At 33.8% G+C, this 27,136-nt stretch overlaps 3 protein-coding genes across 3 annotated transcripts in view; 2 read left to right on the forward strand and 1 right to left on the reverse strand.

The window, feature by feature from the left end:
• LOC125813770 (ubiquitin-60S ribosomal protein L40) overlaps nt 1–27,136 on the forward strand; it is a 275,584-nt gene that overhangs the window by 65,455 nt on the left and 182,993 nt on the right. The gene's annotated exons all lie outside the window — the stretch shown is intronic.
• Nucleotides 1–27,136, reverse strand: part of LOC125813760 (thylakoid lumenal 17.4 kDa protein, chloroplastic) — a 115,547-nt gene that overhangs the window by 64,391 nt on the left and 24,020 nt on the right. The window lies entirely within an intron of this gene.
• On the forward strand, nt 14,349–20,211 carry LOC125813731 (uncharacterized). The gene is made up of 8 exons (XM_049493191.1): nt 14,349–14,749; nt 15,167–15,298; nt 15,408–15,531; nt 16,061–16,500; nt 16,692–16,768; nt 16,880–17,015; nt 17,199–17,402; nt 19,902–20,211. The coding sequence occupies exons 1-8, from the start codon at nt 14,381–14,383 to the stop codon at nt 19,959–19,961; spliced, it is 1,542 nt and encodes a 513-aa protein (XP_049349148.1). The 5' UTR covers nt 14,349–14,380; the 3' UTR covers nt 19,962–20,211.

The following is a 27,136-nucleotide window of genomic DNA, read 5'->3' on the forward strand; positions in this document are numbered from 1 at the left end:
TGACAATATTCTTCCATATTCTCTGTGGGATCGACCCCGACTCATAGTTGGGTAAATATATTGCATACGATCGTTTATATTTCTTTTCAAGAAGTATATTTGAACGTTATCACCGCACGATATACTAGCCATGTGAGCCTGCACGACTCTCGAGAGATAACAAATTCTTTTCACATTCCTTGGATTCTTTTTCACGTGAAGTTAATTATGTGATTTAGAAATTTAAATAGTGATTGTGTATTAAAGATGCGAAGTACTTAACAATTCACGTGAAAAAATATAGGGAATGAACACATAAAAAATTAAATTCACATGAAAAGAATGTGTCACATCTAGAAAGTCGTGCAGGCACACACAACTTAACACTCATTTATTACCTCATGCATTTAATATAGCAATCAATATTTAAATTCTAAAGCACATAACTATAAGAGTTTTTTAGTTAACCTCTAAAAGCACCTTGTGTCGGAGGCTGATCGTAAAGTAAAGAAGAGTGGTACGCTTTCGAATTCGATTTATTTTGATAGAAAGAAGTCAGGATATCACCCTATCTAAACAATTTTCCCCTTTCCTCTGTGATAATAATCTTTAAATTTATTCCAGTTCTTGTGTATGTCACTATCGCCAAACTATGAGTAGAAGCTTAATATATGTGTGTGTAGATTTCGAAGCCAAAAGAGCCACACTTTAAAATAAAAAAATTATTTAAAAGGATACTTTTTAAAGAAGTTTATCAAAACGAAGAAATCATTAGAGTGCCAGAACTTAATTGGACTTCTTTTCACATAAAAAGTTTAAGAAAGTAAAACTAAAAGTAAACATTTATAGAGGACTTGACTTAATTCACGTGAAAATGAATCTAGAAAATAAGCATATCAAAAATTAAATTCACGTGACAAGAGTTTATTATATCTCGAGAATTGTGCAAGCTCACATGACTAGTGTGTCGTGCAAGTACACGTGACTTAAGAGTCAATCAATATGTTACACCTTTAATGTCGCAATCAAAATTTAAATTTATAGAGAACTTAACTAAATACACATGAAAAAAAATCTAAGAAATGTGCACGTAAAAGATTAAATTCACGTAAAAAGAGTTTGTCACGTCTGATAAATCGTGCAGGCACACAAAACTTAATAGTCATTCATTACCTCACGCATTTAAAATCACAATCAATATTTAAATTTCTAAAGCATATAACTAAATTCACATAAAAAAATCTAGGAAATAGGCACATTAAAAATTGAATTCACGTGAAAGGAGTATAACACATCAAACAAACATGCAGTCTCACGTGTCAAGTGTGTTGTACAAACACACAAAAGTTAAGAATTGTTAAGTACCTCAGGCCTTTAATGTATAATCACTATTTAAATTCCTAAATCACACAATTAACTTCCTCTGAAAAAAGAATCCAAGGAACGTGAAAAGAATTTGTTATCTCTCGAGAGTCGTGCAGGCTCACGTGACTAGTATGTTATGCGACACACGTGACTTAAGAGTCATTCAGTATGTTACACATTTAATGTTGCAATCACTATTTAAATTCATAAAGAACTTAACTAAATTTACGTGAAAAAAATCTAGGAAACAAGCACATTAAAAATAAAATTTACGTTAAAAGAGTCTGTCATATCTGGAAGGTCGTGCATACACACACAACTTAACACACATTCAATACCTCATACATTTAATATCATACTCAATATTTACATTTTTAAAGCACATAACTAAATTCACGTGAAAAAAAATTCTTGAGAATGGACACATAAAGAATTGATTCACGTGACAAGAGTGTGCCACATCTAAAAAGTCATGCAGATACACACAACTTAACAGTCGTTCAGTACCTCACACATTTAATATCCCAATTAATATTTAAATTCCAAAATCACATAAACTATGAGAGTTTTTTAGTTAACCTCTTAAAGCACATTGTGTGGAGGTTGTTGTGAAGTAAAGAAGGGTGGTGTGCTTTCAAATTCAATTAATTTTGATAGAAAGAAGTCAGGCTATCGCCCTATCTAAGAAGCTTTCCCTTCTCCACTATGAAAGTAATCTTTAAATCTATTTTAGTTCGTGTGTCTGTCGTTATCGTCAAACCAAGAGTAGAAGCTTAATATATGTGTGTAAATTTCGAAACTAAAAGAGCCACATTTTAAAATAAAAAAATATTCAAAAGGATACTGTTTATTAAAATTGATCAAAACTGGAAAATCATTGAAGTGACAGAACTTAATTGAATTTCTTTTCACATAAAACATTTAAGAAGGTAAAAGTTAACATTTATAGATGACTTAACTAAATTTACGTAAAAATGAATCTAGGAATTGAGCATATCAAAAAATAAATTCTCGTGACAAGACTTAGGAAATAGGCACTTCATCTGAATTCACGTGACAAGAGTTTATTATATCTCTAGAGTTGTGCAAGCTCACCTGACTAGTGTATTATGAAGGCACACGACTTAAGAGTCATTCAATATGTTACGCCTTTAATGTCACAATCACTATTTAAATTCATAAAATACTTAATTAAGTTCACATGTAAAAAGTCTAGGAAATGGGCACATAAAAATTTAAATTCACGTGAAAAAAGTCTGCAACGTCTGAAAAATCGTGCAGACACACAAAACTTAACAGTCATTCACTACCTCACCCATTTAATATCTCAATAAATATTTAAATTTCTAAAACACATAATTAAATTCACATGAAAAAAATCAACGAAATGGACACATCAAAAATTGAATTCACGTGAAAGGAGTATAACACAACAAACAAATGTACAAGCTCACGTGTCTAGTGTGTTGTACAAACACACACGAGTGAAGAATTATTAAGTACCTCACGCCTTTAATGCACAATCACTATTTAAATTCCTAAATCACATAACTAACTTCACGTGAAAAAGAATCTAAGGAATGTGAAAATAATTTGTTATCCCTCGAGAGTCGTGCAAGCTCACATGACTAATGTGTCGTGCGGCACACGTGATTTAAGAGTCATTCAGTATGTTACACATTTAATGTTGCAACCACTATTTAAATTCATAAAACACTTAACTAAATTCATATGAACAAAAATCTAGGGAACAAGCACATAAGAAATCGAATTTACGTTAAAATAGTCTACCACATCAAGAAGTCGTGCTGGCACACACAACTTAACAGTTATTCAATATCTCACACATTTAATAACGCAATCAATATTTAAAATCCTAAAGCAAATAACTAAATTCACATGAAAAAAAACTAGGGAATGAACACATCGAAAATTGAAATCACATGAAAATAGTATAACCTATCAAACAAACGTACAAGCTTACATGTCTAGTGTGTTATGCAAACATACACGAGTTAGTATTGATTAAGTACCTCACATCTTTAATATGCAATCACTATTTAAATTCCTGAATGACATATCTAAATTCACGTGAAAAAAATATCTAGGGAATAAGCATATTAAAAATTAAATTCACGTGACAAGAATTTAGGGAATAGGCACTTCATCTTAATTCACGTGAAAAGAGTTTCGTTATATCTCGAGAGTGGTGCAAGCTTACATGTTTTGTGTGTCGTGCAGACACATGTGACTTAAGAGTCAATCAATACGTTATGCCTTTAATGATGCAATCTCTCTTTAAATTCATAAAGCACTTAACTAAATTCAGTTGAAAAAAATTTAGGGAATGGACCCATAAAAAGTTGGATTCACATGAAAAGAGTCTGCCACATCTGGAAAGTCGTGCAGACACACATAACTTAACAATCATTCCATACCTCACATATTTACTATCACAATCAATATTTAAATTTCTAAAGCACATAACTAAATTCATGTGAAAAAAATTAGGAAATGTACACATCAAAAATTGAATTCATGTGAAAAAATATAACACATCAAGCAAACGTGTAGGCTCACACTTCTAGTGTGTTGTGTAGACACACACGAATTAAGAATGGTTAAGTACCTCGCACCTTTAATGCATAATCACTATTTAAATTCCTAAATCACATTGAATCATCTCCCACTAATACTTCTTAGGTCGCAATCGCTATTCAAATTCATAAATCACGTACCTAAAATCACGTAAAAAGAATCTAGGATTGGCACACCAAAATTGAATTCATAGGAAAATAGTGTGCCACATTTGACAAGTCGTGTAGGCACACACGACTGTTCAGAACCTCATGCCTTTAATGTCGCAATCACGATTTAAATTTATAAAGCACTTTACTAAATTCACGTGAAAAAGAAATCTAGAGAATAGGCACATCAAAAACTAAATTCCCATGAAAAGAATCTACCATATTTGGCGAGTCGTGCATGCACACGTGATTTAAGAATTTTCAGTACCTCATGGTCTCAAACACTATTTAGATTCATAAGAAAAATAATCTAGAGAATAGGCACATCACATATTGAATTCACGCGAAAGAAGTCTTCCATATCTGGTGAGTCGTGCAGGAACACAAAACTTAAAAGTTGTTCAATAACTCACATCTTTAATGTCACAATCACTATTTAAATACATAGAGCACTTATCGTAATTCACGTGAAATATAATCTAGAGAATGAACACATCAAAATTGAATTCACATGAAAAGAATTTGCCACATCTGGAGAGTCGTGCAAGCACACACTACTTAAAAGTTTCAATACCTCAGGCCTTTAATGTCATAATCACATTTTAAAATCCATAAAAAACTTAACTAAATACACGTGTAAGAAGAATTTAGGGAATAAGCATATTAAAAATTTAATTCAAGTGAAAAAAGTTTGCCATATCTAACAAGTGGTGCATGTTTACACGACTTAAGAGTTGTTTAGTACCCCAGGCCTTTAATGGTTGCAATCACTATTTAAAGAAGCTAACTAAATTCACATTAAAAAACTAGTGAATTAACACATAAAAAATTAAATTCGAATGAAAAGAGTCTGACACATTGGTATGTCGTGGATGCACACACGCCGAGTGTGTAGTGAAGGCACACATGTCAGTACCTCACGACTTCAATGTCACAATCAATATTTAAATTCAAAGCAAACTTAACTGAATTCACATGAATTTTTTTTCTAGGGAATGGACACATCATAACTTGAATTCTCGTGAAAAGAGTTTGCCACGTTTGATGAGTCGTGCAGGCACAAACGACTTAAGAGTCTTCAATACTTCACGTTTTTAATTTCGCAATCACTGTTTAAATTCATAAAGCATTTAGTTGGGGTTCGGGCCGTATATATGAAGAAAATAAGTTTTTAGTATTTATGTTATATAGTCCAAACTCTAATATATGATTGTTCCAATCTTAATCAGATGTCCTAGGTTTAATATAGAATAACTTACATAAATTTCATAGTATAAATCTAAATTACATTATATCCCTACTTTTTTCTATTTTACAAAAATCCCTTAAAAGAAAAGTCATCCGGATACATAAGTTTCATCCGGATACATTATGTGTGATACATTGGAAAAGCTGGCAGTTGCACCTATTAAGGAAAATAGTTGGTTGTTGAGCTTTATTGGGAAAATTAACCTAAAATTGATTCTAAATCCCACGATTCAAGTATAATTGATTGTTATCAATCCATCCCAATCTGTAACAGATTCACATTTCTCAAAATTCAAATTTCCATCATCTCCATCAAGCTGCCATTGCAGCCCAAATCATGAAAAATTCTAATTACTCGACAAAGTTGGTTAATACAATATGAACATATATCGCTTTTTTGAGAGATTCAAAAATTAAGGTAAGAAAGATGAGTTTTGAAGGTTACAAAAATGATTGATTGTTGTTGGACAATCGTTTTCATTTATGAATCTCAAAAGTTGTCATTTCAGTTGAGTTGGAGATCGATGAGATTAGGTAAAACTTGAAATCAGATACATCGTAGAAGTGTTATGAATGGGTAAGCGAGATGAGTTATGAATGGTTTATTTTTTGTGTATCAATAAAGTGTTGTGATTTTGAAACATAAGAGTCATATTAATTAGTTGATTTAGTAGTTATTATGATCTATATTTTGTGTATCAATATAACGCTTTGATTTTGATACATAAAACTACAATTAATTAGTTGTTTTATTCGTTAATATGATTGTATGATACAATTATATTTATCAATGTAATGATTGGCACTTGACTGATTGTATAATACATTAATTAGATGATATTGATAGTATGTGCATGATACATCAGATGTAAAGATAAACATTGATTGTAAACTATTAGAGTGTTTGATGGGATCTATCAGTTTTTAGTTTAAAAAAGGTAGTAAATAAAAGATGCATGCAGCTAAGTCATATATAATTACTTGTACCAGATACATTCTGAATCTATAATGTGAGCGTATGAATGAGTTATAGCCTTATGGAGAAGATTTGAAGAGGTATTGATTGTAAACGCATCTAAATGTTCAATGATGAAGGTATGTAACTAATTTGTTGTATCATTTGGTTGTTTGATCAACATTTCTTTGGAAAAAAAAATGTATCACTAACTTTTTATGTATGCAGGTTATTCCGTCACCTGAATTTATTTTCTTGATTTATGAAGTTGGAAGAAGATACATTGTTTGCCTTGAGCAGAAAATATATACTTGTGGAAGATTTCAACTAGATGAAATACCTTGCTCACACACAATTGTTGCTTTAAAGCATAAGAATGTTATAGATATGCATCCTTATTGCTTTGATTACTACAAGCCTGATGTATTAGCAAAACCTATGAGGTCCAATGGTTTCAATGCCAGATAAGGAAGATTGGTCGATTTCGAACAATGTCTTAGATGAAACTGTGTTGCCACCTAAATACAAAAGAATGGATGGATGACAAAGGAAACGAAGAAAAAAAATGCAGATGAAAAGATAACGGTAAACACAAATTGTTGTGGACGTTATAGCCAAGAAGGTCACAATAGAAGAACTTGTTCTTTCTTCCTGAAAGAATAGTGACATTGTTTTTATTTATAAGGCATTCATGTTTATGTTGACTATTTTTTCAATTAAAAGATTTTTCAGTTTCATATTTGACAGCAAATAAAGTGTATTGTTTGGATTTGTCACTTTTGATATAATATTAATGAGTGTTGCTGTTGAATTTAATAGTTCGAAATGATTTGTGTGCCAATGTTATATTTGATATACTATTATTGAGGTGTTGTTGTAAATACAGATAAATTTTGAATGTATCAATTTTAAGTAATAATTGTTGTGTTAACTGATGCAGAACTGATTCGATTTATGATACATAATTTATACCATTAAGTGTATCAACAGTTTATATGATACATAGTTATAAACATGTATCATATATATAATATCTGATGTATCGTATAGATAGTCATATGTCATGTATCATATGCATTATAACAATTGTATCATTTGTTTCATATCATAACTAAACTATCTATTTTTTAATAAAAATAAGTAAAATTTTACTTTAAGTAAATCAGTTATGTGTCTAATGCTTAACTTTGTAAAACAAAAATGTATAATGCAAAAGTTTAAGAATAAAGCGGTCCATAATGTATCAATAGCAATAAATTGAAAACACGGAGTTTTAGAAAATTATAAAATACTGTAATATGAATAAACTTTTAGAGAAACACTCAAAAACTTAAGTGAAATTGTTTTAAAAATAAAAAAACATAAAAATATTGTTTATGCATAGATACATAATTACTATTCTATGTTAACCAAATCTTCTCCAAGTGGCGGTGTGGATTGATCCTGAGCCCTTTGGTGCATCATCATTTTCGCTGACGTATCCATCATTGGCCTTGTCGATGCTATATCTCCACAACAATGTTGCATATCTATTAACAAAAATCTTCACTGTGTATCATAAACATACTTTGTATTTGATATATTATATATAAATTGAGAAAAATCAAAAGATACAATATAATTTTGAGATATATCATAATGATATATTCCGGGATATTAGAGCAAATGTATACAACTAACATTCACTGATACATAATAGAACAAGTTTGAAATATAACTACTCTATATTGTATATGATACATGAACAAAAAATACTAGGTCAACACAAAAAAGGCTTTATTGTATATTATGAACATAATTTTTTTTGTATATGATACAATATTATGAATATAACAAACAAATGACCAACTATGAAATTTGTAATTTAATACATACATTCGAACTATTAGTAAAAGTACAAAATAAATATAAAACATATATATGGAAAAACTAATTTAAATAACAATGTATCACCACTGTTTTATTGATACACAAAAAAAATGTATCATATACTCATTCAAATTTCAAAAGCTAATATATAAAAGTTATATGATACATTAATGAGAACATTACATACAAGAGTTCATATTGAACTTCGTTATATGATACAATGCAACCACCTATTCACTACTATGCTGAAATTAGGATTTTAATGTATCAATCCTTTACAAATCAATCAGTATCCAACAGAATATGAGAACATTGTAACGTAAAATAATGTATCATTTTTTACTTCGAATAACCCATATACCATAGCACATGCAAATTAATGTATCGATTTGTTGAGGTCCAACATACCAAATACCATATCAAACACCAAAATTTGAAGGAAAAAAAAGTACGAAAAACATACTTTGGGCAGTGAAGGCCTGAAAATTGACGGTGTTGTTTTTCTTCCTCTTTTTTGGGGATTTTTACAACATTTGATTTTGAGGATGATGGTGATTCCTTGTTCGACTTGAAAATACTTTGATTCTTCTTCATTGCTAGTGGATCGTGTAAAATTTTGGATCTGTTTTCAGCCCATTTATCATCATCAGACTCATATATTCGATTATTAGAAGAAATTGGTTGAGTAACCCCAATACTAAACGAAGCACCCTTATCCATATGTATCTGTTAGATGACAATGATTCCTTATTTGCTTGAATATAGGATTCCTCTATAGATATTAATAAGTCTCTTATGTAAACTCAAAGTCCTTTATTAATTAGGATAGCTCTTTCCTTTTTGTATTCAAACTCTATTATGTACATCATCAGCACACGTATATATATACATATATTATGGTAGCCTTGGTCACGGCAGACAAGACCAAGAGAGCTGACCTCTTCTTTGTACGTTTTAATTTGGTATCAAGAGCCAACCTTTTTTTTTCTTTCCGCCACCATGGACAGCTCCAACCAGTCCATTGCCGCTGCTGTTCAGCCACATTCATCTTCTTCCACACATCTCTCCATAATTGACTCCAACTCCCAAACAATTGCCCTTCCCGGCCTTCCGATAAAACTTGATCGAGAAAATTATTACCTTTGGCAATCTACCGTATATTCTGCCTTTGAAGCCTTTGATTTGGAGGGTCATCTTGATGGAACTAATGCTCCATCTGCCACTATCTTAACCACTACTCAGGGCACATCTGAATCCACACCAAATCCGGCCTTCACGGCTTGGAAGAAGCGGGACAAAATCCTTCTTCTTTGGCTCAAAACTACCATGAGCCATTCTATCATACCTTACATAATGCACATTCGTACCACTCGTGAAGCTTGGTCATATCTTTCCAACCTCTATCAATCTCAATCCCGAGCCCGAGTCATGCAACTTCGCCACCAACTCCAAACCACCACTAAGGGTTCTTCCACCATTATGGACTATGTTGACAAGAAACGAACTATATCCCATAGTCTAGCCCTTGCTGCCCGTCCCATATCAGACGAAGAACTTATGAGTGCTATTTTGTTCGGGTTAGACTCTTCCTATGGCCCTTTTCGCTCTGCCATTAACCCTCAGCTTGATAACCTCACCACTGACTCACTTCTTGGTTTACTTCTCCAAGAAGAGGAGAAACTGGCTGAGGAAACCAAATCCCTCCAACTTCAAGCCAATGCCATATCTCGTCAATACTCCAACCGCTCCCCAATCGCTGGATATCCTAATCAACAAAGTTGCACCACCTCTCAAAAATCCTCCAGTCGCCCGACCAATACCAACCCCCCTCGTTCCTCTAATAGATCATCACCTCGCATAATCTGTCAAATATGTGAGAAACCCAACCACCATGCTCGTAATTGCTACAACCGCAACAACATGGATACCTACCCACCTAATCGATCCTCTAACCGTCCACAAGCCAATTTGGTTACTCCCTCAACTAATTCTATGATGTCTCATTCGGCTATTGTTGATAATTCATGGTTTGCAGACTCAGGTGCCACCAATCATGTTACGTCGGACTTGTCTCAACTATCCATTCACACGGACTATAATGGTGAGGACCAGCTTGCTGTAGGTAATGGCCAAAAACTCTCTATTAATCACATTGGCTCCTCTAAGCTTTCTTGTGCTACTCGACCTCTTCATCTTAATAAAATTCTTCATGTTCCTTCCATCACCAAGAGTTTACTGAGTGTTTCTCAATTTACTAAAGATAATAATGTCTTTATGGAATTTCACCCCTCTTGTTGTTTTGTGAAGGATCCTCAGGGAAAAATACTACTTCGAGGGTCAATTGATAATGGTTTATATCGTTTGGATGGTGGTGGGCTTCCTGTTATCTCATCCTCAACTCCTCGTGCTTTTGTCTTCTCTCGAGCATCACTCCAAGCGTGGCATGAACGCCTTGGTCATCCTCACGAGCAACTTTTACGTCGTCTAGTCTCTAGTTTTAATCTTCCAGTGTCGTCCACTAAAATGCCTACAGTTTGTGGATCTTGTCAATTAGGAAAAAGTCATAGGCTCCCTTTAGCTTCTTCCTCAAGTCGTAGCTTATTCCCTTTCGATTTGGTGTATTCTGATGTTTGGGGGCCTTCTCCGCATCTTTCTATTAATGGAAATAAGTATTTTGTTCAGTTTCTTGATGATTTCACTAAATTTGTTTGGATATTTTTCTTGTCAACAAAATCTCAAGTTCTTGATGTTTTTAAATACTTTCATAAGATGGTTTACACACAATTTGGCAAAAAGATCAAAACTTTGCAAACTGATTGGGGTGGGGAGTATCGCAATGTATCTTCATACGCCCAATCCATTGGCATAACTCATCGTCTCTCTTGTCCTCACACTCACGAACAAAATGGGGCTCCAGAAAGACGTAACCGCACCATTGTGGAAAAAGGACTGACTTTACTTGCTCACGCATGTCTTCCACATCAATCTGGGAGCATGCATTTTCTACCGCCACATACCTACATAACCGCACCATCACTCCCATATTATCCTTTAAATCACCCTATCAAGCTCTATATTATCGTCCACCGGACTACCAACTTCTTCGAAAATTTGGGTGTCTATGCTACCCTTTTCTACGTCCTTACAATAATCATAAAATTGATTTTCGCTCTCTTCCGTGTGTCTTCTTGGGTTATAGTTTGAAGCATAAAGGCTATCTATGTCATTATCCCCCCACCAATAGGATGTATATTGCTCGTCATGTGACATTCGACGAAGATAAATTTCCCTATCCTCATTACAAAACATTTTCTTCTTGCTCCAGTGACAACTCACCACCTTCCTCCTTAACTGCTCTACAATCAATTTCCAACTCTTTTCCCACAGTTGCTGCCTCACCTTTACTCCATTCACTGGCAGATTCACATTCCTCGTCCTCACTACCCACTCAAGCCCTACAAGTACCTCATTCTTCTAACACAACATCTCCACCACAAAATACATGTCCGCCCACCATCGCGTCCTCTACTTCAAGCTCATATCAGAATGCTCCCACATATTTCCGGCCTGCTACTTCTTCCAATCATCCTATGACCACGAGAGCTCAAACAAATTCCCTCAAGCCTAAAACACTCACTGTATCTAGCCATTCTATCCCAGTTTCATCTGCCATGCCAAGTGAACCAAAAACCTATAAGCAAGCTGCATCCTCTCCTGAGTGGTTGTGCGCCATGGAAGCTGAGTATCAAGCATTGCGCCGTAACTGCACTTGGACACTTGCTCCCTGCCCTCCCAATGCAAATGTGGTGGGTTGCAAATGGGTATACCGTATTAAGCGACGAGCAGATGGGTCAATCGAAAGGTACAAAGCTCGCTTAGTTGCCAAAGGTTTTCATCAAGAAGAGGGGGTGGATTTCCATGATACATTCAGCCCAGTTGTCAAGCCTTCAACAATCAGACTTGTCTTATCTTATGCAGTGTCTAAAGGTTGGGCTATTAAGCAATTAGATGTTAACAATGCATTCCTTAATGGTGACCTTAAGAAGGTTGTTTACATGTCTCAACCACCAGGCTTTATTGACAAGTCTCACCCACATTTTGTGTGTCGCTTGTCAAAGGCGTTATATGGACTAAAACAAGCTCCCCGCGCCTGGTTTCTCAAGCTCAAAACATTTCTCCTATCGCATGGCTATACTTGTTGTTACTCTGACTCATCCTTGTTTGTCCGTCATACTCCCTCCTTCACTACCTACCTCTTGGTTTATGTGGATGACATCATCATAACGGGTAGTGATCCCTCTTATATATCCTCTTTCACCCAATCCCTTAATCTTCAGTTCTCTTTGAAAGACCTTGGTAATCTCTCATTTTTCTTGGGTATTGAAGTAACTAGTGTCGGGTCTGGGATGCATCTCTCTCAAACTAGCTATATTCGAGATTTACTCACTAGAACAAAAATGACAGATTGCAAGCCTTCTCCTTCTCCAGCGGACACCACATTCCAATTGTCCAAACATGGTGAAACCTTTGATGATCCATCTTTATTTAGGAGCATTGTTGGGGCTCTTCAATATGCGACCATTACACGACCAGAGATCTCCTTCTCGGTTAGCCGTGTTTGTCAATACATGCAAAATCCTACATTGGATCATTGGAAAGCCGTGAAACGGATCCTTCGCTATCTCAAAGGCTCCCTTACGCATGGTATATCCATCACACCATCCACTTCATCTACTATAAATGTCTACTGTGATGCAGGGTGGGCTGCTGATCCTGATGACCGTCGTTCTCATCATGGCTTTGCTGTATATTATGGTCCTAATCTAATCAGTTGGTCCTCACGGAAGCAAAAGGTAGTAGCTCGGTCCAGCACTGAAGCTGAATATCGTGCCATTGCATTTGCCGCATCAGAAGTATCTTGGTTAGCTAGTTTGATTAAGGAACTCCGGTTGCCTTGTCCTCGCCCTCCCGTGATATTCTGTGATAACATCAGTGCCATTTATCTCACTGCCAATCCTGTCTTTCATCAAAGGTCGAAGCATATTGAAATTGACTATCACTTTGTTCGCGAAAAGGTTGCTTGTGGCCAGCTTTGTGTTAAGTACATTCCTTCCACTGATCAAACTGCTGATGTGTTCACTAAAGCTCTAAGCTCCTCTCGTTTTGCTCATCTACGATCCAAGCTCACTGTCTCCAAACCCGACATGCGCTTGCCGGGGGGTGTTAGATGACAATGATTCCTTATTTGCTTGAATATAGGATTCCTCTATAGATATTAATAAGTCTCTTATGTAAACTCAAAGTCCTTTATTAATTAGGATAGCTCTTTCCTTTTTGTATTCAAACTCTATTATGTACATCATCAGCACACCTATATATATACATATATTATGGTAGCCTTGGTCACGGCAGACAAAACCAAGAGAGCTGACCTCTTCTTTGTACGTTTTAATTGTATCAGGAACAAAGCTTTGAACAAAAACAAGAACTCGACTAAAACAACAATGGAGAAGAGAGCCCCTACCTATTCAAATGTTTGAAATTGGTTGACAAGAGAGAGAACCGTTTTGAAGTCAACTTGATAACTGCTAACAATTTGGAGAGAGAATCGTTTTGAAATCAATTTGATAACTGCTAACAATTAGGAGATAATTTAGGGAGAAAAAAAAGAGTTGAAAAGGAAGTGCAAACGTGGGTTTCACTACCAATGTTATGTATCCAGAAGTTTTAAAAGTTGGAATGAAAAAAGGGATTTTTGAAATATTTAAAAGAGGTAGGGAAAAATGGAGAATAAGAAAACTTAAATTTTGTATATAAGTAATTTTTTCTTTAATCTATGTATATAAAGAAAGGAAAAATCTTTTTGGCTAGAATGATATTTTATCTATGTTATTTTACCTTTTTAAATATTTTTACCATTTTAACTAAAAAATAGAAAAAAGATCAGTTTATTTTAAATAAAAAAAATATTATAATTTTTTTAATTTTCTGGCCATTTAGTACTTCCCATAAAAAAATCCTACAAAAGCGCTATTCCAAAATGGGTCCTGCAGTGCGCGATTCAAATTTAATTGAGACTCTAATACAAACTTCGAACACCAAATGAAAAATAAAAAAACTTTAATATGTGATATTCGATTATTAAATTATCAATTTCAATTCAATTAACACAATATAGTAAAGCAAGGATCACCAAGAGACGGACTTCTCCGAACCCATGGAGTCCATACACCTGGTCTCATCCCCTGACTCGCCCGAGTTCAACCATCTGACTCGGGCATTGACTCATTCATCAGTCATCGGACTCGACGCCGAATGGAACCCAATTCGAACCCATCAGTCCGCTTTCCCCACCGTCTCGCTTCTCCAAATCGCTTGTCAGCTCCCCGGCGCCGACAACTCGTCGGTGGAATCGCCGGTCTTCTTAGTTGACCTAGCGTCGATCCCTTTACAATCAATTTACCAGCTTATTAGGAATGCGTTTGTATCGCCGAATATACTGAAATTGGGATTCAGATTCAAACAGGATTTAGTGTATTTATCTTCTACTTTCTGCGCTCATGGCTGCGAACCTGGTTTTGATAGGGTTAGTTTTGTTTTTTGTCTTCTGAAGAAATGCTTATTCGAGTTACAATACAATTGTCAAAGCTTTTATTTTATATATAGCATATTGCTTTCAAATGTGACTTCAAATTGCAAAATGATATGTTAATTGTGGTGCTTTGAAGTTTCATGATATTGATTAAGGAGCTTAACTTGCATAGTTTTGTGTAGTGATATATACTGGTCAAAGAACTGTTGAATTTATGGATATGTCATTGCTGCAGTTAATATTTGTAGTTTGCTAAAGTACTTGGGACTATTTTTGCTCTTGAAGCAATTTTGGTTCAATCAACACATTCTATATGCTGCACACTCTTATGTTTCGTTAACTTTTTATAGGACTGATTTTTGTTTTGTGTGGTTAATGCTTGTCATATACTAGCTAATAATTGGTGACTAGGTGGAACCCTTTTTAGATATAACAAGCATATACAACAACCTGCAACCCAAACAACCAGGGAGAAGATTATCAAAGCAAACAAAGAGCTTGGCAACAATTTGCCAGGAGGTTTTGGGGATTTCTCTATCAAAGGTGTGCAATCTTGATATTGGCATTTTATTACTCAGGAATGTAGATATGAATTTATTATAAAAAATTTAAAATACTCCATTTGTTTTACTTTTTTGCATCTCGAGTGCAGGAACTCCAATGCAGTGATTGGTCACAGCGTCCTCTGACAGAAGACCAAATGCAATACGCAGCAGTTGATGCTTATTGTTTGATTCATATCCTTGAAGTCTTCAAGGCTAAGTCCGTGACAGAAGGTTGGTGAAGTACCTTTCTCATCTTCTTCCAGTGCATGCCCAAGTGTTGCAACCTCCGTGAAGCAGCTCTGATACACCAGTAACCGACTTCCTTGATTGGAAAGATAGTTCTGTCTAGAAAGTTAGGTGTCTTGAGTATGTTCACTAGGTTTTCTATTGGAGTATATCTCCTTTCGAACAACAAAAGTAAGTGTGCTTGTGTGTGTGTGTGTGTGTGTTGGGGGGTGGGGTAATACAATTTGCCCCTTCTGAAAGAAGCTTTGGTATGATAAGTGTTTGCAGCAGTGCAGTGGTAGGAGAGAGATTAATCCATATTTGGTCCTGACTTTGTACCTCAGATGTCCAATTATATTTTAACTTCTAAATTTCCGATCTGTGATGCCCCAGAATAAACAGTAAATGAAAAGGCGAGTTATGTCCTGTCAGTCATCAGGAGCTATAGATCATCATAGGCAAAAAGAAGTCCCTTTTTACTGCATTATGTCTATCTAGTTTGTCCTATTTACATTTGGTAACCGGTGCATTTCAGGGAATTCTGTCGAAAGTGCGATGGGTCTCCATTTGTCTCAGCTGGATCTTGGTTTGAAACAGATATTTGACACACAACAAAACTCTAACAAAATGTGTGGTATCAAATTTGGTGAAGCTTTAGAGATGGTCCAAGCTATCCCGCCTGATTTTTGTAAAACCGTCCCCATATCAGATGAAGAGGTTACTGCACTGCCACCAGATCAAGCTAATCGGATGGATTACATGCTTTCACAAATTGTCAGGAAGTATGGTGATAAAATTTTGCTAAGTGAATCTGATAGAAAACCAAAGATCTCGAGAAAGAAAGCAAAGAAATCATCTGGTAGAGTAGCAAACACACGCAGTCCAACAGAAGGTGGTGAAGAATGGCAAGGTCCACCACCCTGGGATGCGACCTCCGGTGGGGATGGGTGTCCTAAGTTTCTATGTGATGTGATGGTGAGATACCATATTTTAGTTGCAAATATTGCTTTTCTGTAAAACTGATACGCCTAGGCTTCTTTAATGCTCTCTCTTGCATTAAGGTGGAGATTTCTCCTCTTTCTCTTTCTTTGGGAGGTGAAAGTATGGCACATTTTTCTTCTTTATGTGGTTGTTATTGGAGGTTGTGACTTGTGGTAATCTTTCAGGTTGAAGGATTGGCAAAACATTTAAGATGCGTTGGCATTGATGCTGCTGTTCCTTATTCAAAGAAGCCTGAATCGAGGTTTTGAATGATTTTCGATTCTTCTCTTAGTTGATTCTTAGTGGAAACTCAATAGCCATCTGTTTTCCCTAGATGGTGTTGTGATAACTTTTCTGACTTTTGATTCTTCAGGGATTTAATTGAACAAGCCTGTAAAGAGAAGAGAGTACTCTTAACACGAGATGCCAAACTCTTGAGACATGATTATCTCTTAAAAAATCAGATATACCGGGTGAAGAGTCTTTTAAAGAACGATCAGTTGGTTGAGGTAAAATGAATGCCTTCAAATTGTAGAGCATGCAGTTAGATATGAAAATGTTTTGAATGGATGAACAAAATGTGAGAGGAAAGGGGGATGGGGGACAGGAGTGCAAGTGAACAGTATCGAAAATTTTTCTTTGACAATTTGTCAACCGTCTGCTTATGGCAATATTACCTTGCATATCTACAGGTAATAGAAACTTTTCAATTGGAAATTTCTGAGGACCAGTTGATGTCAAGGTGCACAAAATGCAACGGCAAGTTCATCCAAAAACCTCTGACAACAGAAGAAGCTGTTGAAGCAGCTAAGGGATTTCAGGTGATTCCAAACTGCTTGTTTAACAAGAATTTGGAATTTTGGCAATGCATGGATTGCAAGCAACTTTACTGGGAGGTAGGCTTTCAGTTGCTATTTACTCCATCAGAGTTTGTTGGATTGTGTATGTTCCAGATATAATTTCCCTCTGCCTCCCCTACTATAAAAAAAATTAGAGACATATACAAATGAAATTGAACTTGTAGTGCCTTGGGTCACGACTTGCATGTTGAGGAATTTTGATGTCTTATGCTACCATCAACCATGTTTACATAATGAAAGCAGTTCTTATGTGTGATGTTTCTTAGCTATGCAAAGTTCTGAGTCTGTTGGTTCTTTTTGTTTGTAGTGGAAAAAGATATGTGCACCCTACAATGTTCTCTTTTTCAGATGAGGTGAACATGCATGTGGGAAAAAGAGTTCTCCATAATATCAAGAATATTGTCACAGTTATAAAGTTGGCACTGTGGTGAATTGGATTCTGTCTGATCTTTGGACTGGTTGGAGCATGTCTCCAATGGGACGGATGAGTGGTTGAGGTATAAGAATAAAAACTCGTAGATTCCACGTTTGGATCCTAGCTCGAATAATAAGTGTGAGTCCATTTGCTGAGCCTTAGTGGGTATGGTTATAGGCACCTGCATTTGTGAGTTGTAGCAGGCTGCTTGATGGATTGACTGAGTGCGCATGTACTAGCTGGCCTTATCACCACCCTCGTCAGAATTTTATGAAGATAAAATGAAATTACTAAATATCATTAGTTTTTCATGAATGGGCTTCTTTAGGTAGATTTTATTTAGTCACCATTATATCTCATTACTTGTTAAATTAGAATTTGGGCCTAACTCACACCTCAAAAGCTAACTCAAAGGGAGGTGGATTGTCAAAGCCTTATAAGGAGATCATCCATCTTATTAACCACCAATGTGAGACTTTTTTCATTCTTCAACCCCCACCTCACACCCAGGGTTGGCCATTTGGAGTGTGGACAATTTAATTTGGGAACCCAACATTGGGTGAGATGGGTCCTGCTTTGATACCATGCTAAATTAGGTTTCGCAGGTAACTCACACCCCAAAAGCTAGCTCAAAGGGAGGAAGATTTCCCAAGCCTTATAAATATACCACCCATCTCATTAATCATCGATGTGGGACCATCTCATTGTTGTGAGAAGATGACATAGTGTGGAATCTGATATTGGCGTGTGGTTATCAGCTTCAAGTTTATTACCATAACACATTATCACTATGATGTTAATATAGTATATACCAGAACAGCAGAGTCCCGAGTTTAGCCCGAGAAAGACCACTCTGCTACTATGCCATTGCCATTTTCCTCTTTCCTATGTCCTCATCTTAGTTGTGGGGGTGCTCATTTGGATTTCTGCGTCTACTTGTGCCTTTCTAAATGATATTGCTGATCCAGAAGAATCCTATAGCGGCAGCCAATAATATTAAAAGCTTCTATATTTCTTCTCCAGTTTGTGTTCTTTTTTATGTGGTGAAAACAGGTGATATTTTCATGGAAAATAGAGACATTGAGAACTTCTTTCAGAAACAATAAAACTATAAAAGATGCTTTTGCTGGGCTCCTAACATCATTAGCAGCCAAAACATCAGTGTAGCTTTGATGCTTGTCAACAGCCCCTCTCTAGGCTAAAGCCCTCAACAGCGGCTCCCCCTTTCCCCCACCCCTCCCAGAAAATATAGAAAAGGAAGACAGAAAAGTATTCTCAACCTGCAGCCCCCTCCTAGACTGCTACAATACTCAAGCCAAGTCCCTCACACCTGAGGTTTATGGAACCTCGCTCCAGCTTCCACACTTCATATCCTCTATCAGCATTGCATCTTCTTTTTACTGTGTTTCTCATTCCCATGTACACACAGTCTCCTGCTATAAGCTGAATAGTACCTTCCGAGTTCCAAGGCATGCGGGGTTTGATCTATTTCAGTGATTACTGCTACCTTAGGTGGTAGTTTATTTGGGACTGTTGTGAAATAACTGGTCCATGGTAAACAGAACTGTAGATTCAGAATGGAATGAATAGCTTTTTCTTCTGGCTTAAGGTTTAGTTTAGTCTTAAGGATGCGGCACTTGATGTGTGAGTTAGGTGCATGTCTTCAAATCGTACTGTGGACAAAGCCACTAGTATTTAAGTTTGGAGGAAAAATAGAGGAGCAGGCTAATACTCCCTAGAGTTATGAACCTGGCGCCAACTAGAACCAGAAGCCCACAAGGTTTTTCGCTGATGCTCCACTTCCTCCCCCTCCCCGAAAAGGTTCTTATGCTAATAAAGAATTTCAATAATGAGAAGAACGGGATATCTTTTGTCATCAGCAACTGCTTTCAAAGACCATGGATGTTCTTCTTTCTGTTTTCATTAATTACAACAATAAAGATACATGTCTAATTTGAGAAACTAAGAGAATGTTATCACTCCCCTAGAGTTTTAAATTACATGTTCACATTAGATCAGTGCATTGACTCAACGTTATAGATGTACATCTAAACAATTGCATCAATAAAGAGTATATTAGTCTCTAAGCCTGATTGCTCTGTTTAACTGTGCTGTTGCAGGGAACTCAATACCGCAATGCTGTGCAAAAGTTTGTCGATGTCTGCAAGCTGAACGAATGAAATGGCCATAATCCTGGTAAAACTGCTCAAGAAAACCCCCTATTTAACACTTTGCTATGACAATATTGTTGTAATCTTTAGTTTATTCGTCATCTGTATATGCCATATTGCTTCCTGTAAGTTTATAGTGCGTCTGAATTGCGTCGCATGAAGGCATCAAGAAAATGACTTCTACATGGCCGGTTTGTCTTATTCTTTCTTATGAAGTTAAAGGAATGAAAAATAAAATCTGTTTCCCCCACCAAAAAAAGTAGCAGTATTTGACTTGTACAAAAGTATTGTGCTTAATGACCGTAATGTACGGACTTAAATAACTCTATTAAGAATAGTAGAGTGGTGAACATAAATTACTTTGTTTGATATTGATTGAGTGAAGGGCACAATGCTAAAAAATAATTGGATAGAGAAGATTTAAGTATATTTAAACATGGGTATTATTTGCTACATCGTCAAAGCACTATAAACATAAAAGTGACTGATGGGATATTTTTATTATAGTAACGAGATAAGATGGAAAGCACTATCAACAGCAATGGAAGAAAGTGGGAAACTTCAAGTAACCAACTTGTCGTTAATTAATAAATAAATAAACGTAATTCAATTCAACCCACTTATTGCATCGTTCTTCTAATTTTTTTAATAAAAAAAGGAACACACAGTGAAGGACACGACTTTCTTGATTGGCAATTTGGTAGTTGTTGTTATAGTTCTTTTCCATAATGTGCAAGTCAACTTAATAACTCTTTAATATAGAACTGAAAGCGTGCTATAATTACTTTAGGTTTATTTGTTAGTGTGGACGGTGGAGGAGTTTCGTTAGTGTAAAAATGGATGCAAACTTAAATAGTATAACACAAAGAATCTTACAAAGTTTCATTGTTTCAACTACTCGAACTCTCTTGAGACATGATTTAGAAACATATTTATGGTACATTTCTTTTAGCTGAAAATTATACAGTGGATTTCCAAGGTGAAAAGCTAACTAAAAAGGGCTAAGAGGTTAAAATTATAAGTAATTTATTTTTATTTATAAAAACGTGACATTTTAAGATAGCGGGATACTTAAATTTTGGGATGTGCAAAAATCTATTTAATTGAAAAGACGAATCGAGAAAAACATCATTGGTTTATTTGTATAGCGTTATTGGGTAAATGATTTTATAAAAAAAAAATATTGAGTAATCGATTTTATGATTTCGGTTAGCGGCTAAATAAAAAATTCAATAAAGTTATGTTAAAAGTAATATTCTATTCCTTATTATATAACAATGACTTTAACAATTTACTAATTATATTTTCTACTCCCTCTGTCACTAATTACTTGTCCACTTTTGAATTGACAGACCTATTAAAAAAAAAAAATTGACACAGTGAGTTTACCATTTTACCCCTATTAGTTATGAAGTAGATGAATTTAAAACTTAAGATTTTCAAGAAGTTTTACCTTTTTCAAAGTAATTATTGAGAGTATAATAAGTAAAAAAAAATTATCCTTTCTTGATTAGTCAAAATGGACAAGTAATTAGAAACAACTAAAAAAAAGAAAAAATAGACAAATAATCAGGGACAGAGGAGTAGATTTTAGTATTACTTTGTGCCGTAGTCAATACAAACTAGTGTGTCTCTATTGCCACACTTCCTCTCCTAGTATTTTTTAAATTTTCCACTCGACATAAATAGTACTATTCATTTGGTGTTTGATATTAACATTGAAGTTCGATTAAATTTGAATTTTGTGTGAAAAAGTCTCATATTAGGGATGAAACCCTTCAGACAATCTGAGACCTGTAATTAAAGATAAATAATTAATTACTATACGTCTTTAAATTAGATTTTCATTGACATCAAATTTTCTTCCCACTAGGTTGAAAGTGAGAACATGGGACAAAGAAGGTTCGAGTGACGTGGGATGCAGCATGAGTTGCCGCCCCACAACTCATAAGTATAATGATGATGGATTGATTCGGAGCGACATCGTCATTGGCGGCCTACCGTCAAATCAGCACCGCCTGCGGGATTCCTCTTCTGCGACATACTCCCTCCGTCCCTATTTAGTTGTTCATTTTGACAAATCAAGAAAGGACAACAAATTTTTTCCTATTATACCCTTATTTACACTTCTTGAAAATTGTAAAAGTGTATGTAGTTTCCCTCCAATTTATTTCACTTGAATTCAAATAAGTGGTTGTAATTTTGAAGTGAAAAGTTGTCATAAGGGTAAAATTGTAACTTCACTGTGCTAATCATTGTTGCCTTAATCTGTGTGTCATTTCTAAAATGGACAACTAAAAAGGGACGGAGGGAGTAACCTTTAATTTATTTTTGGCTCTCTCTAATCTAAATATTATTCTTCTCCACGTTTCCTTCTTCCATTGGCTGCGCGCTCAGTGCTCACATTTCTTTGTTCTTTATTTGATGACAACAAAATTAAAAATTTAATAATTATTTTAATTTTAAATAAATATAAAATTTGAATTAAAGGTTTTTGGTTTATGTCTATGGCGGTTATCTCTGATTATGTGTACGAACAACATAAAATGGGTTCTGTTGGTTTTATTTCGTTTGTTTTTTTCTGATTTATATGGAAGAATAATTTAACATCATTTCTCTACTATTTTATATTCTTGTTATAAATTCTGTACAGAATCAAAAGATCTTGTTTGGATGGTTGTTACATGTTTCATAATGTGTTATATTATATTAGTTTGATGCATCAAGTATTTGAGAATAATTTCTTATTAAGGAATGAGATTTTTGGACTCTTGAGGAATTCTTTTTTTTTTTAGCTAGCTTGTGGGTGTTAGTATTGTTCAAAGCTTAATTTAGTTAAATTGTACAACTAGAGCCGTTATAAAAAGATAGGTCAAATGAGTAAATAAAATTATTAAAGAATATTTTTTAAAATTACTTTCCGCTATTATCTTTTAAATTATTCTCAAATTTTTCTAAAATAATTAGAGATTTTAGTCAGCGTGATGGACTTATCTGTCTGCTAGTCAGATTTTCAGAAGAGAATAGTTTTAGGAAAAACTGTTTTCGGCCCATCACGTCTCCACTCTGCGTTTTTGTCTTACGCCATTTGTTCTCTTTTGCAAAACTTATGATTCTTTTACCAACCGCAACAGAAAATAGATAGCTCAATGCACTAAAGCTCACATTGTATATCGAATATCTTTTAAAAGTATAGTTGATAGTTTTCCCAAGATAATAAAAGAGGTACTTGTGGGAAAGAAGGAAGTAAAAAACGTAAAATTTTGACAATATGCTGTCAAATTATAAGTAGTATATTAAGTCGACAAATTAAAGGAACTTTTGCTTTAATTAATTTGTTGTCCAAATGGCAAGCAGTGTAACCCCCCATTTCATAGCTAACTCTTCATATGAGTTTAATTTGTCTTCTTCTTGTCCACTCACCAAACCATATACTATACTATTCCTCTAAAGAAATAAATATATAGTGGAACTAGAATAGGAGTGCTACCGTCAATGATGATTCAATTTTCACTTATTAAAATATTATTATTTTCCATTAAAATTTACAATTGGAAAACATTCACGATTTGTTTTCGTAAATATTTTAATTGAATTGATGAGAAAAAATAAGGAAAAATGGTCTGAAAAATATTTAATTTTGGCTGAAATTGTGTTATGATATCAAATTTTATGGAAGACTTTTTACCCCTACACTTTTTAATAGTGTATTTTAAAGGTATATATGTGCTCACATGGACACATTACTATTTATAATGATGCAATATTTATGATGTCTACATTGACACATATATACCTTTAAAATACATTGTTAAATAGTGTAAGGGTAAACTGTCTTTCCAAAGCTGGGTATTGTTACAATAATTTTGATCAAAATTGGAATATATTTCAGATCCTTTTCCCAAAAAGCAATAATGCCACCACATAGAAAAATTTAAAATTTTCTCAATAATAAATGAATGAGATAAAGTATATTTTACAACATGGATTTGCGATTGAGAAAACCTTTTAAACGGTGTTCATACTTTCTTATTTGTACAAATGTTGCAAATAGTTATGTACTAATATTTGTCTTTACTTTACTACTTAACATAATTTTAATAAAATAAGATTTGACAATTTTCCAATTTTTTTCTACACAGTTTCTGATTACTTTCTTCTACACAGTTTCAATTACAGTTAACAGTAGTATTCTTTTTGGACTTATGCTTAATTTCTGACTTTATTCTGCACAATTTCTAAGATACTGGCGGTGTTGTCAATACACAGTCCAATACTTATAGCTTACCATTTGTTTAGCAATTGCTAAGATTTTGACGGCTACATCTTTAAAACTAATCCTTCGGTTTAGTTTATGTGTCACATTTTTCTTGAATGATATTATAAGCAGTGGCGTAGCCACATGGTGATTTTACGATAACAAGCGGAAGTGCTTGTGTAGCCCAGTAAAATGATACACAAAATTATTAAATAACATATATTGACATTCTTAACATAACAAATGGTTGTAGCCCAGTGATTTCACCTCCTTGGAATGAGGAAGTATTTGTGTGTTCGAATTTCACTGATTCTATTTTTTGAAAAGAGCTTTTATTATGCTATTTAGACATTCTTTCTGAAATTTCCGACTCCGCCACTTATTATAAGTCCAGATTTGTCGAAGCACGTTAAATTCTACTTTTATATCATGTCCATACACCAACAAAATGTTCAACTTCAATTGTACTTCCCAATACAATAGAAGTACATATTTCGTGACTCGTCTCCATCATAAACAACTACTCTCATTTCATCTCGATTATAAGGCACGGTCTAATTTTAGATATAAATTTTTATTTTTACTAACAAAAAATTATTTGTGATCCAAAAAATTAATCTTAGCTCGCGTTTGACAATAAATTTTAAAATATTTTTGAATAAAGTGTTTATCATGTATTTGACCATAGTGTTTAGAATAAATATTCCTTTTGTAGGAGAAATATAATTTATATTCATAAGTTCTAATAACTATTAAAAAATACTCATAAATTTATATTATCATTTTCTTAATGACATGTTAAAATATTACAATGACCACAATTAATATGAATCTAAAAAAAAAAGGGAGAATGTACAAAAGACAAATATCATCGATTTGTATACAAAAAAACTACTATTACTAGTAATTAAAAGTGATTTCAGAAGAACAAGCTCAGATAAAAATTATATAAATATACATATTACTCTATTAAATTTGTATAATGGACTAGGACTGAAATTCAATCCAAAATTATAATTGTTGGATGTTTTGTAAAATATAAATATTTGGAGTGAGGCCTATATACTATAATTTTCTAGTATTTGGAAATTTGAATCGTTTGCCAAATAATAATAAGTTATACAGTCAAATAATATTTATCAATTTTTTTCTCAAATATTATAACAATATCTACGATTAAACAGGTCCTATATATATTTGTGTAACCTATAAGAAAATTTTTTAAAATAAAAGATTTTTTTACAATTAAGTTGCTTTTTTTTAAAAAAAAAAAGATTTTAAATAAACATCAAATTCATATTCACTTTATAGTAGCATTTCAACTTTTAATTTATGATTTACAATTTTTAAATATTAGGTCTTAAAGTATGTACACAAAAGTTTTTTCGTTTCAAAAATAAATATAATTATCTTTTGATTTCTAAAGTTAGCCGTGTCGAATTTTTTAACTAATTAAAGAAGAGAATAGAAGAGAGTCATTGAATATTTATAATGGTGGTACCATATATTGACAATTTGACATACTATATATTTGATGCGCCGCATACTCTGAAATGGAGCTAAAAGGAACATATTATAGTCAACTATATATGTTATTTACGGTCATAATTCGCTATGTTATCATGTTGTTGGTGTTGTTTTTTAATTACTACGAGTCTATATTTATTTTGAGATTGAATCAATTTAAATTTGCTTTGTAAAGTTCTATATTGGAGAGAAAATATCTGCTATTAAAAAGAAGTTTTAACGCTCGAATTTGGAAATCTCCGTATCAGCTCAATCTTTAATGATCAAGATCATGATAAATTTGCAGGAATTTTATACAAATCTCATAGTGTTAAGAACTAATTACATTCTATCCTTACTCATTTTCAACTTACAAAAATATCTTAAATTTGATGGAATCCGGATACATCTCAAAACGACCGATAAATCACGTCCTGATTTCAGTTATATCGATCAACAACCCGATACTTCGCGTCTCGATTTTGAAAACATCATTCAATGTCCCGATACATCACGTAAAGTAATGTATCCGAGAATAGAAGAGAGTAGGTAATTTGCAATTATTTCAAATGGTAGAAAATTTTCAAAAAATATAATAAAATAGTGTTGTATTTAAGTAATTTTTCCTTTTGATTTCTAAAAAGAATATACTAATCTCAGAAATTTAACTGCTTCAAAATTAACTTTAAATTATGACCCAAAATTTCTAATATTTGAATTTGGAATTGGATCGACTCTACCAACGCAACACCGCTTAATTTCAGACATGTATATCTAACCTGAATTAAGTTAATTAAACTTGAGAAACATAAATGATATTTATGAAATTTTCATTTTGATGTGCATATGTTAAAACCTTGAAAATCGCTCATTATAAATTAGTGGGAGTAATGACTAGGTACTAGCTAGGACGTCAAACAAGTATAATACAAAATAAACCATTAAAACCATTGTAAAATAACTTTTATTTACACATGAGGAAAATCATTTTCTCCTTCAACAATAATAATAATAAACTTGTGAAATCTAGCATCGAACTATTTCATCATATGCTTCGTTACTAAGAATCTAAATTTAAATTTAATTTGAAAAAATATTTATCGGTTCACCCCAATTTTCAAGAGTAATTTCTTTGGATAGTCACTCATGTTTGAGAAATTATCTAGTAATATCACTTATGTTTGTTTTAGGACTACAATATCATACAACTTTACATATTTTGACACAAAAAAAAGCACATCTCTCTCCTAATGGGATTCCATGTCACATTATTCCTTTTTATTGTTAATAATTTTTTAGACAACCCATATATTATATCCAGTAAAAAATCATAATTACATAACACCAAAATTTTCTACCCTAGTTCTGGGTGATTCGGAGGCAAATCCAATTTTTTTAAAAATATATTGCTAAAATTATC

This window comes from Solanum verrucosum, unplaced genomic scaffold (genome assembly GCF_900185275.1).
Source record: "Solanum verrucosum unplaced genomic scaffold, falcon-dt-bn FXZP01000205.1, whole genome shotgun sequence".
NCBI lineage: Eukaryota > Viridiplantae > Streptophyta > Magnoliopsida > Solanales > Solanaceae > Solanum > Solanum verrucosum.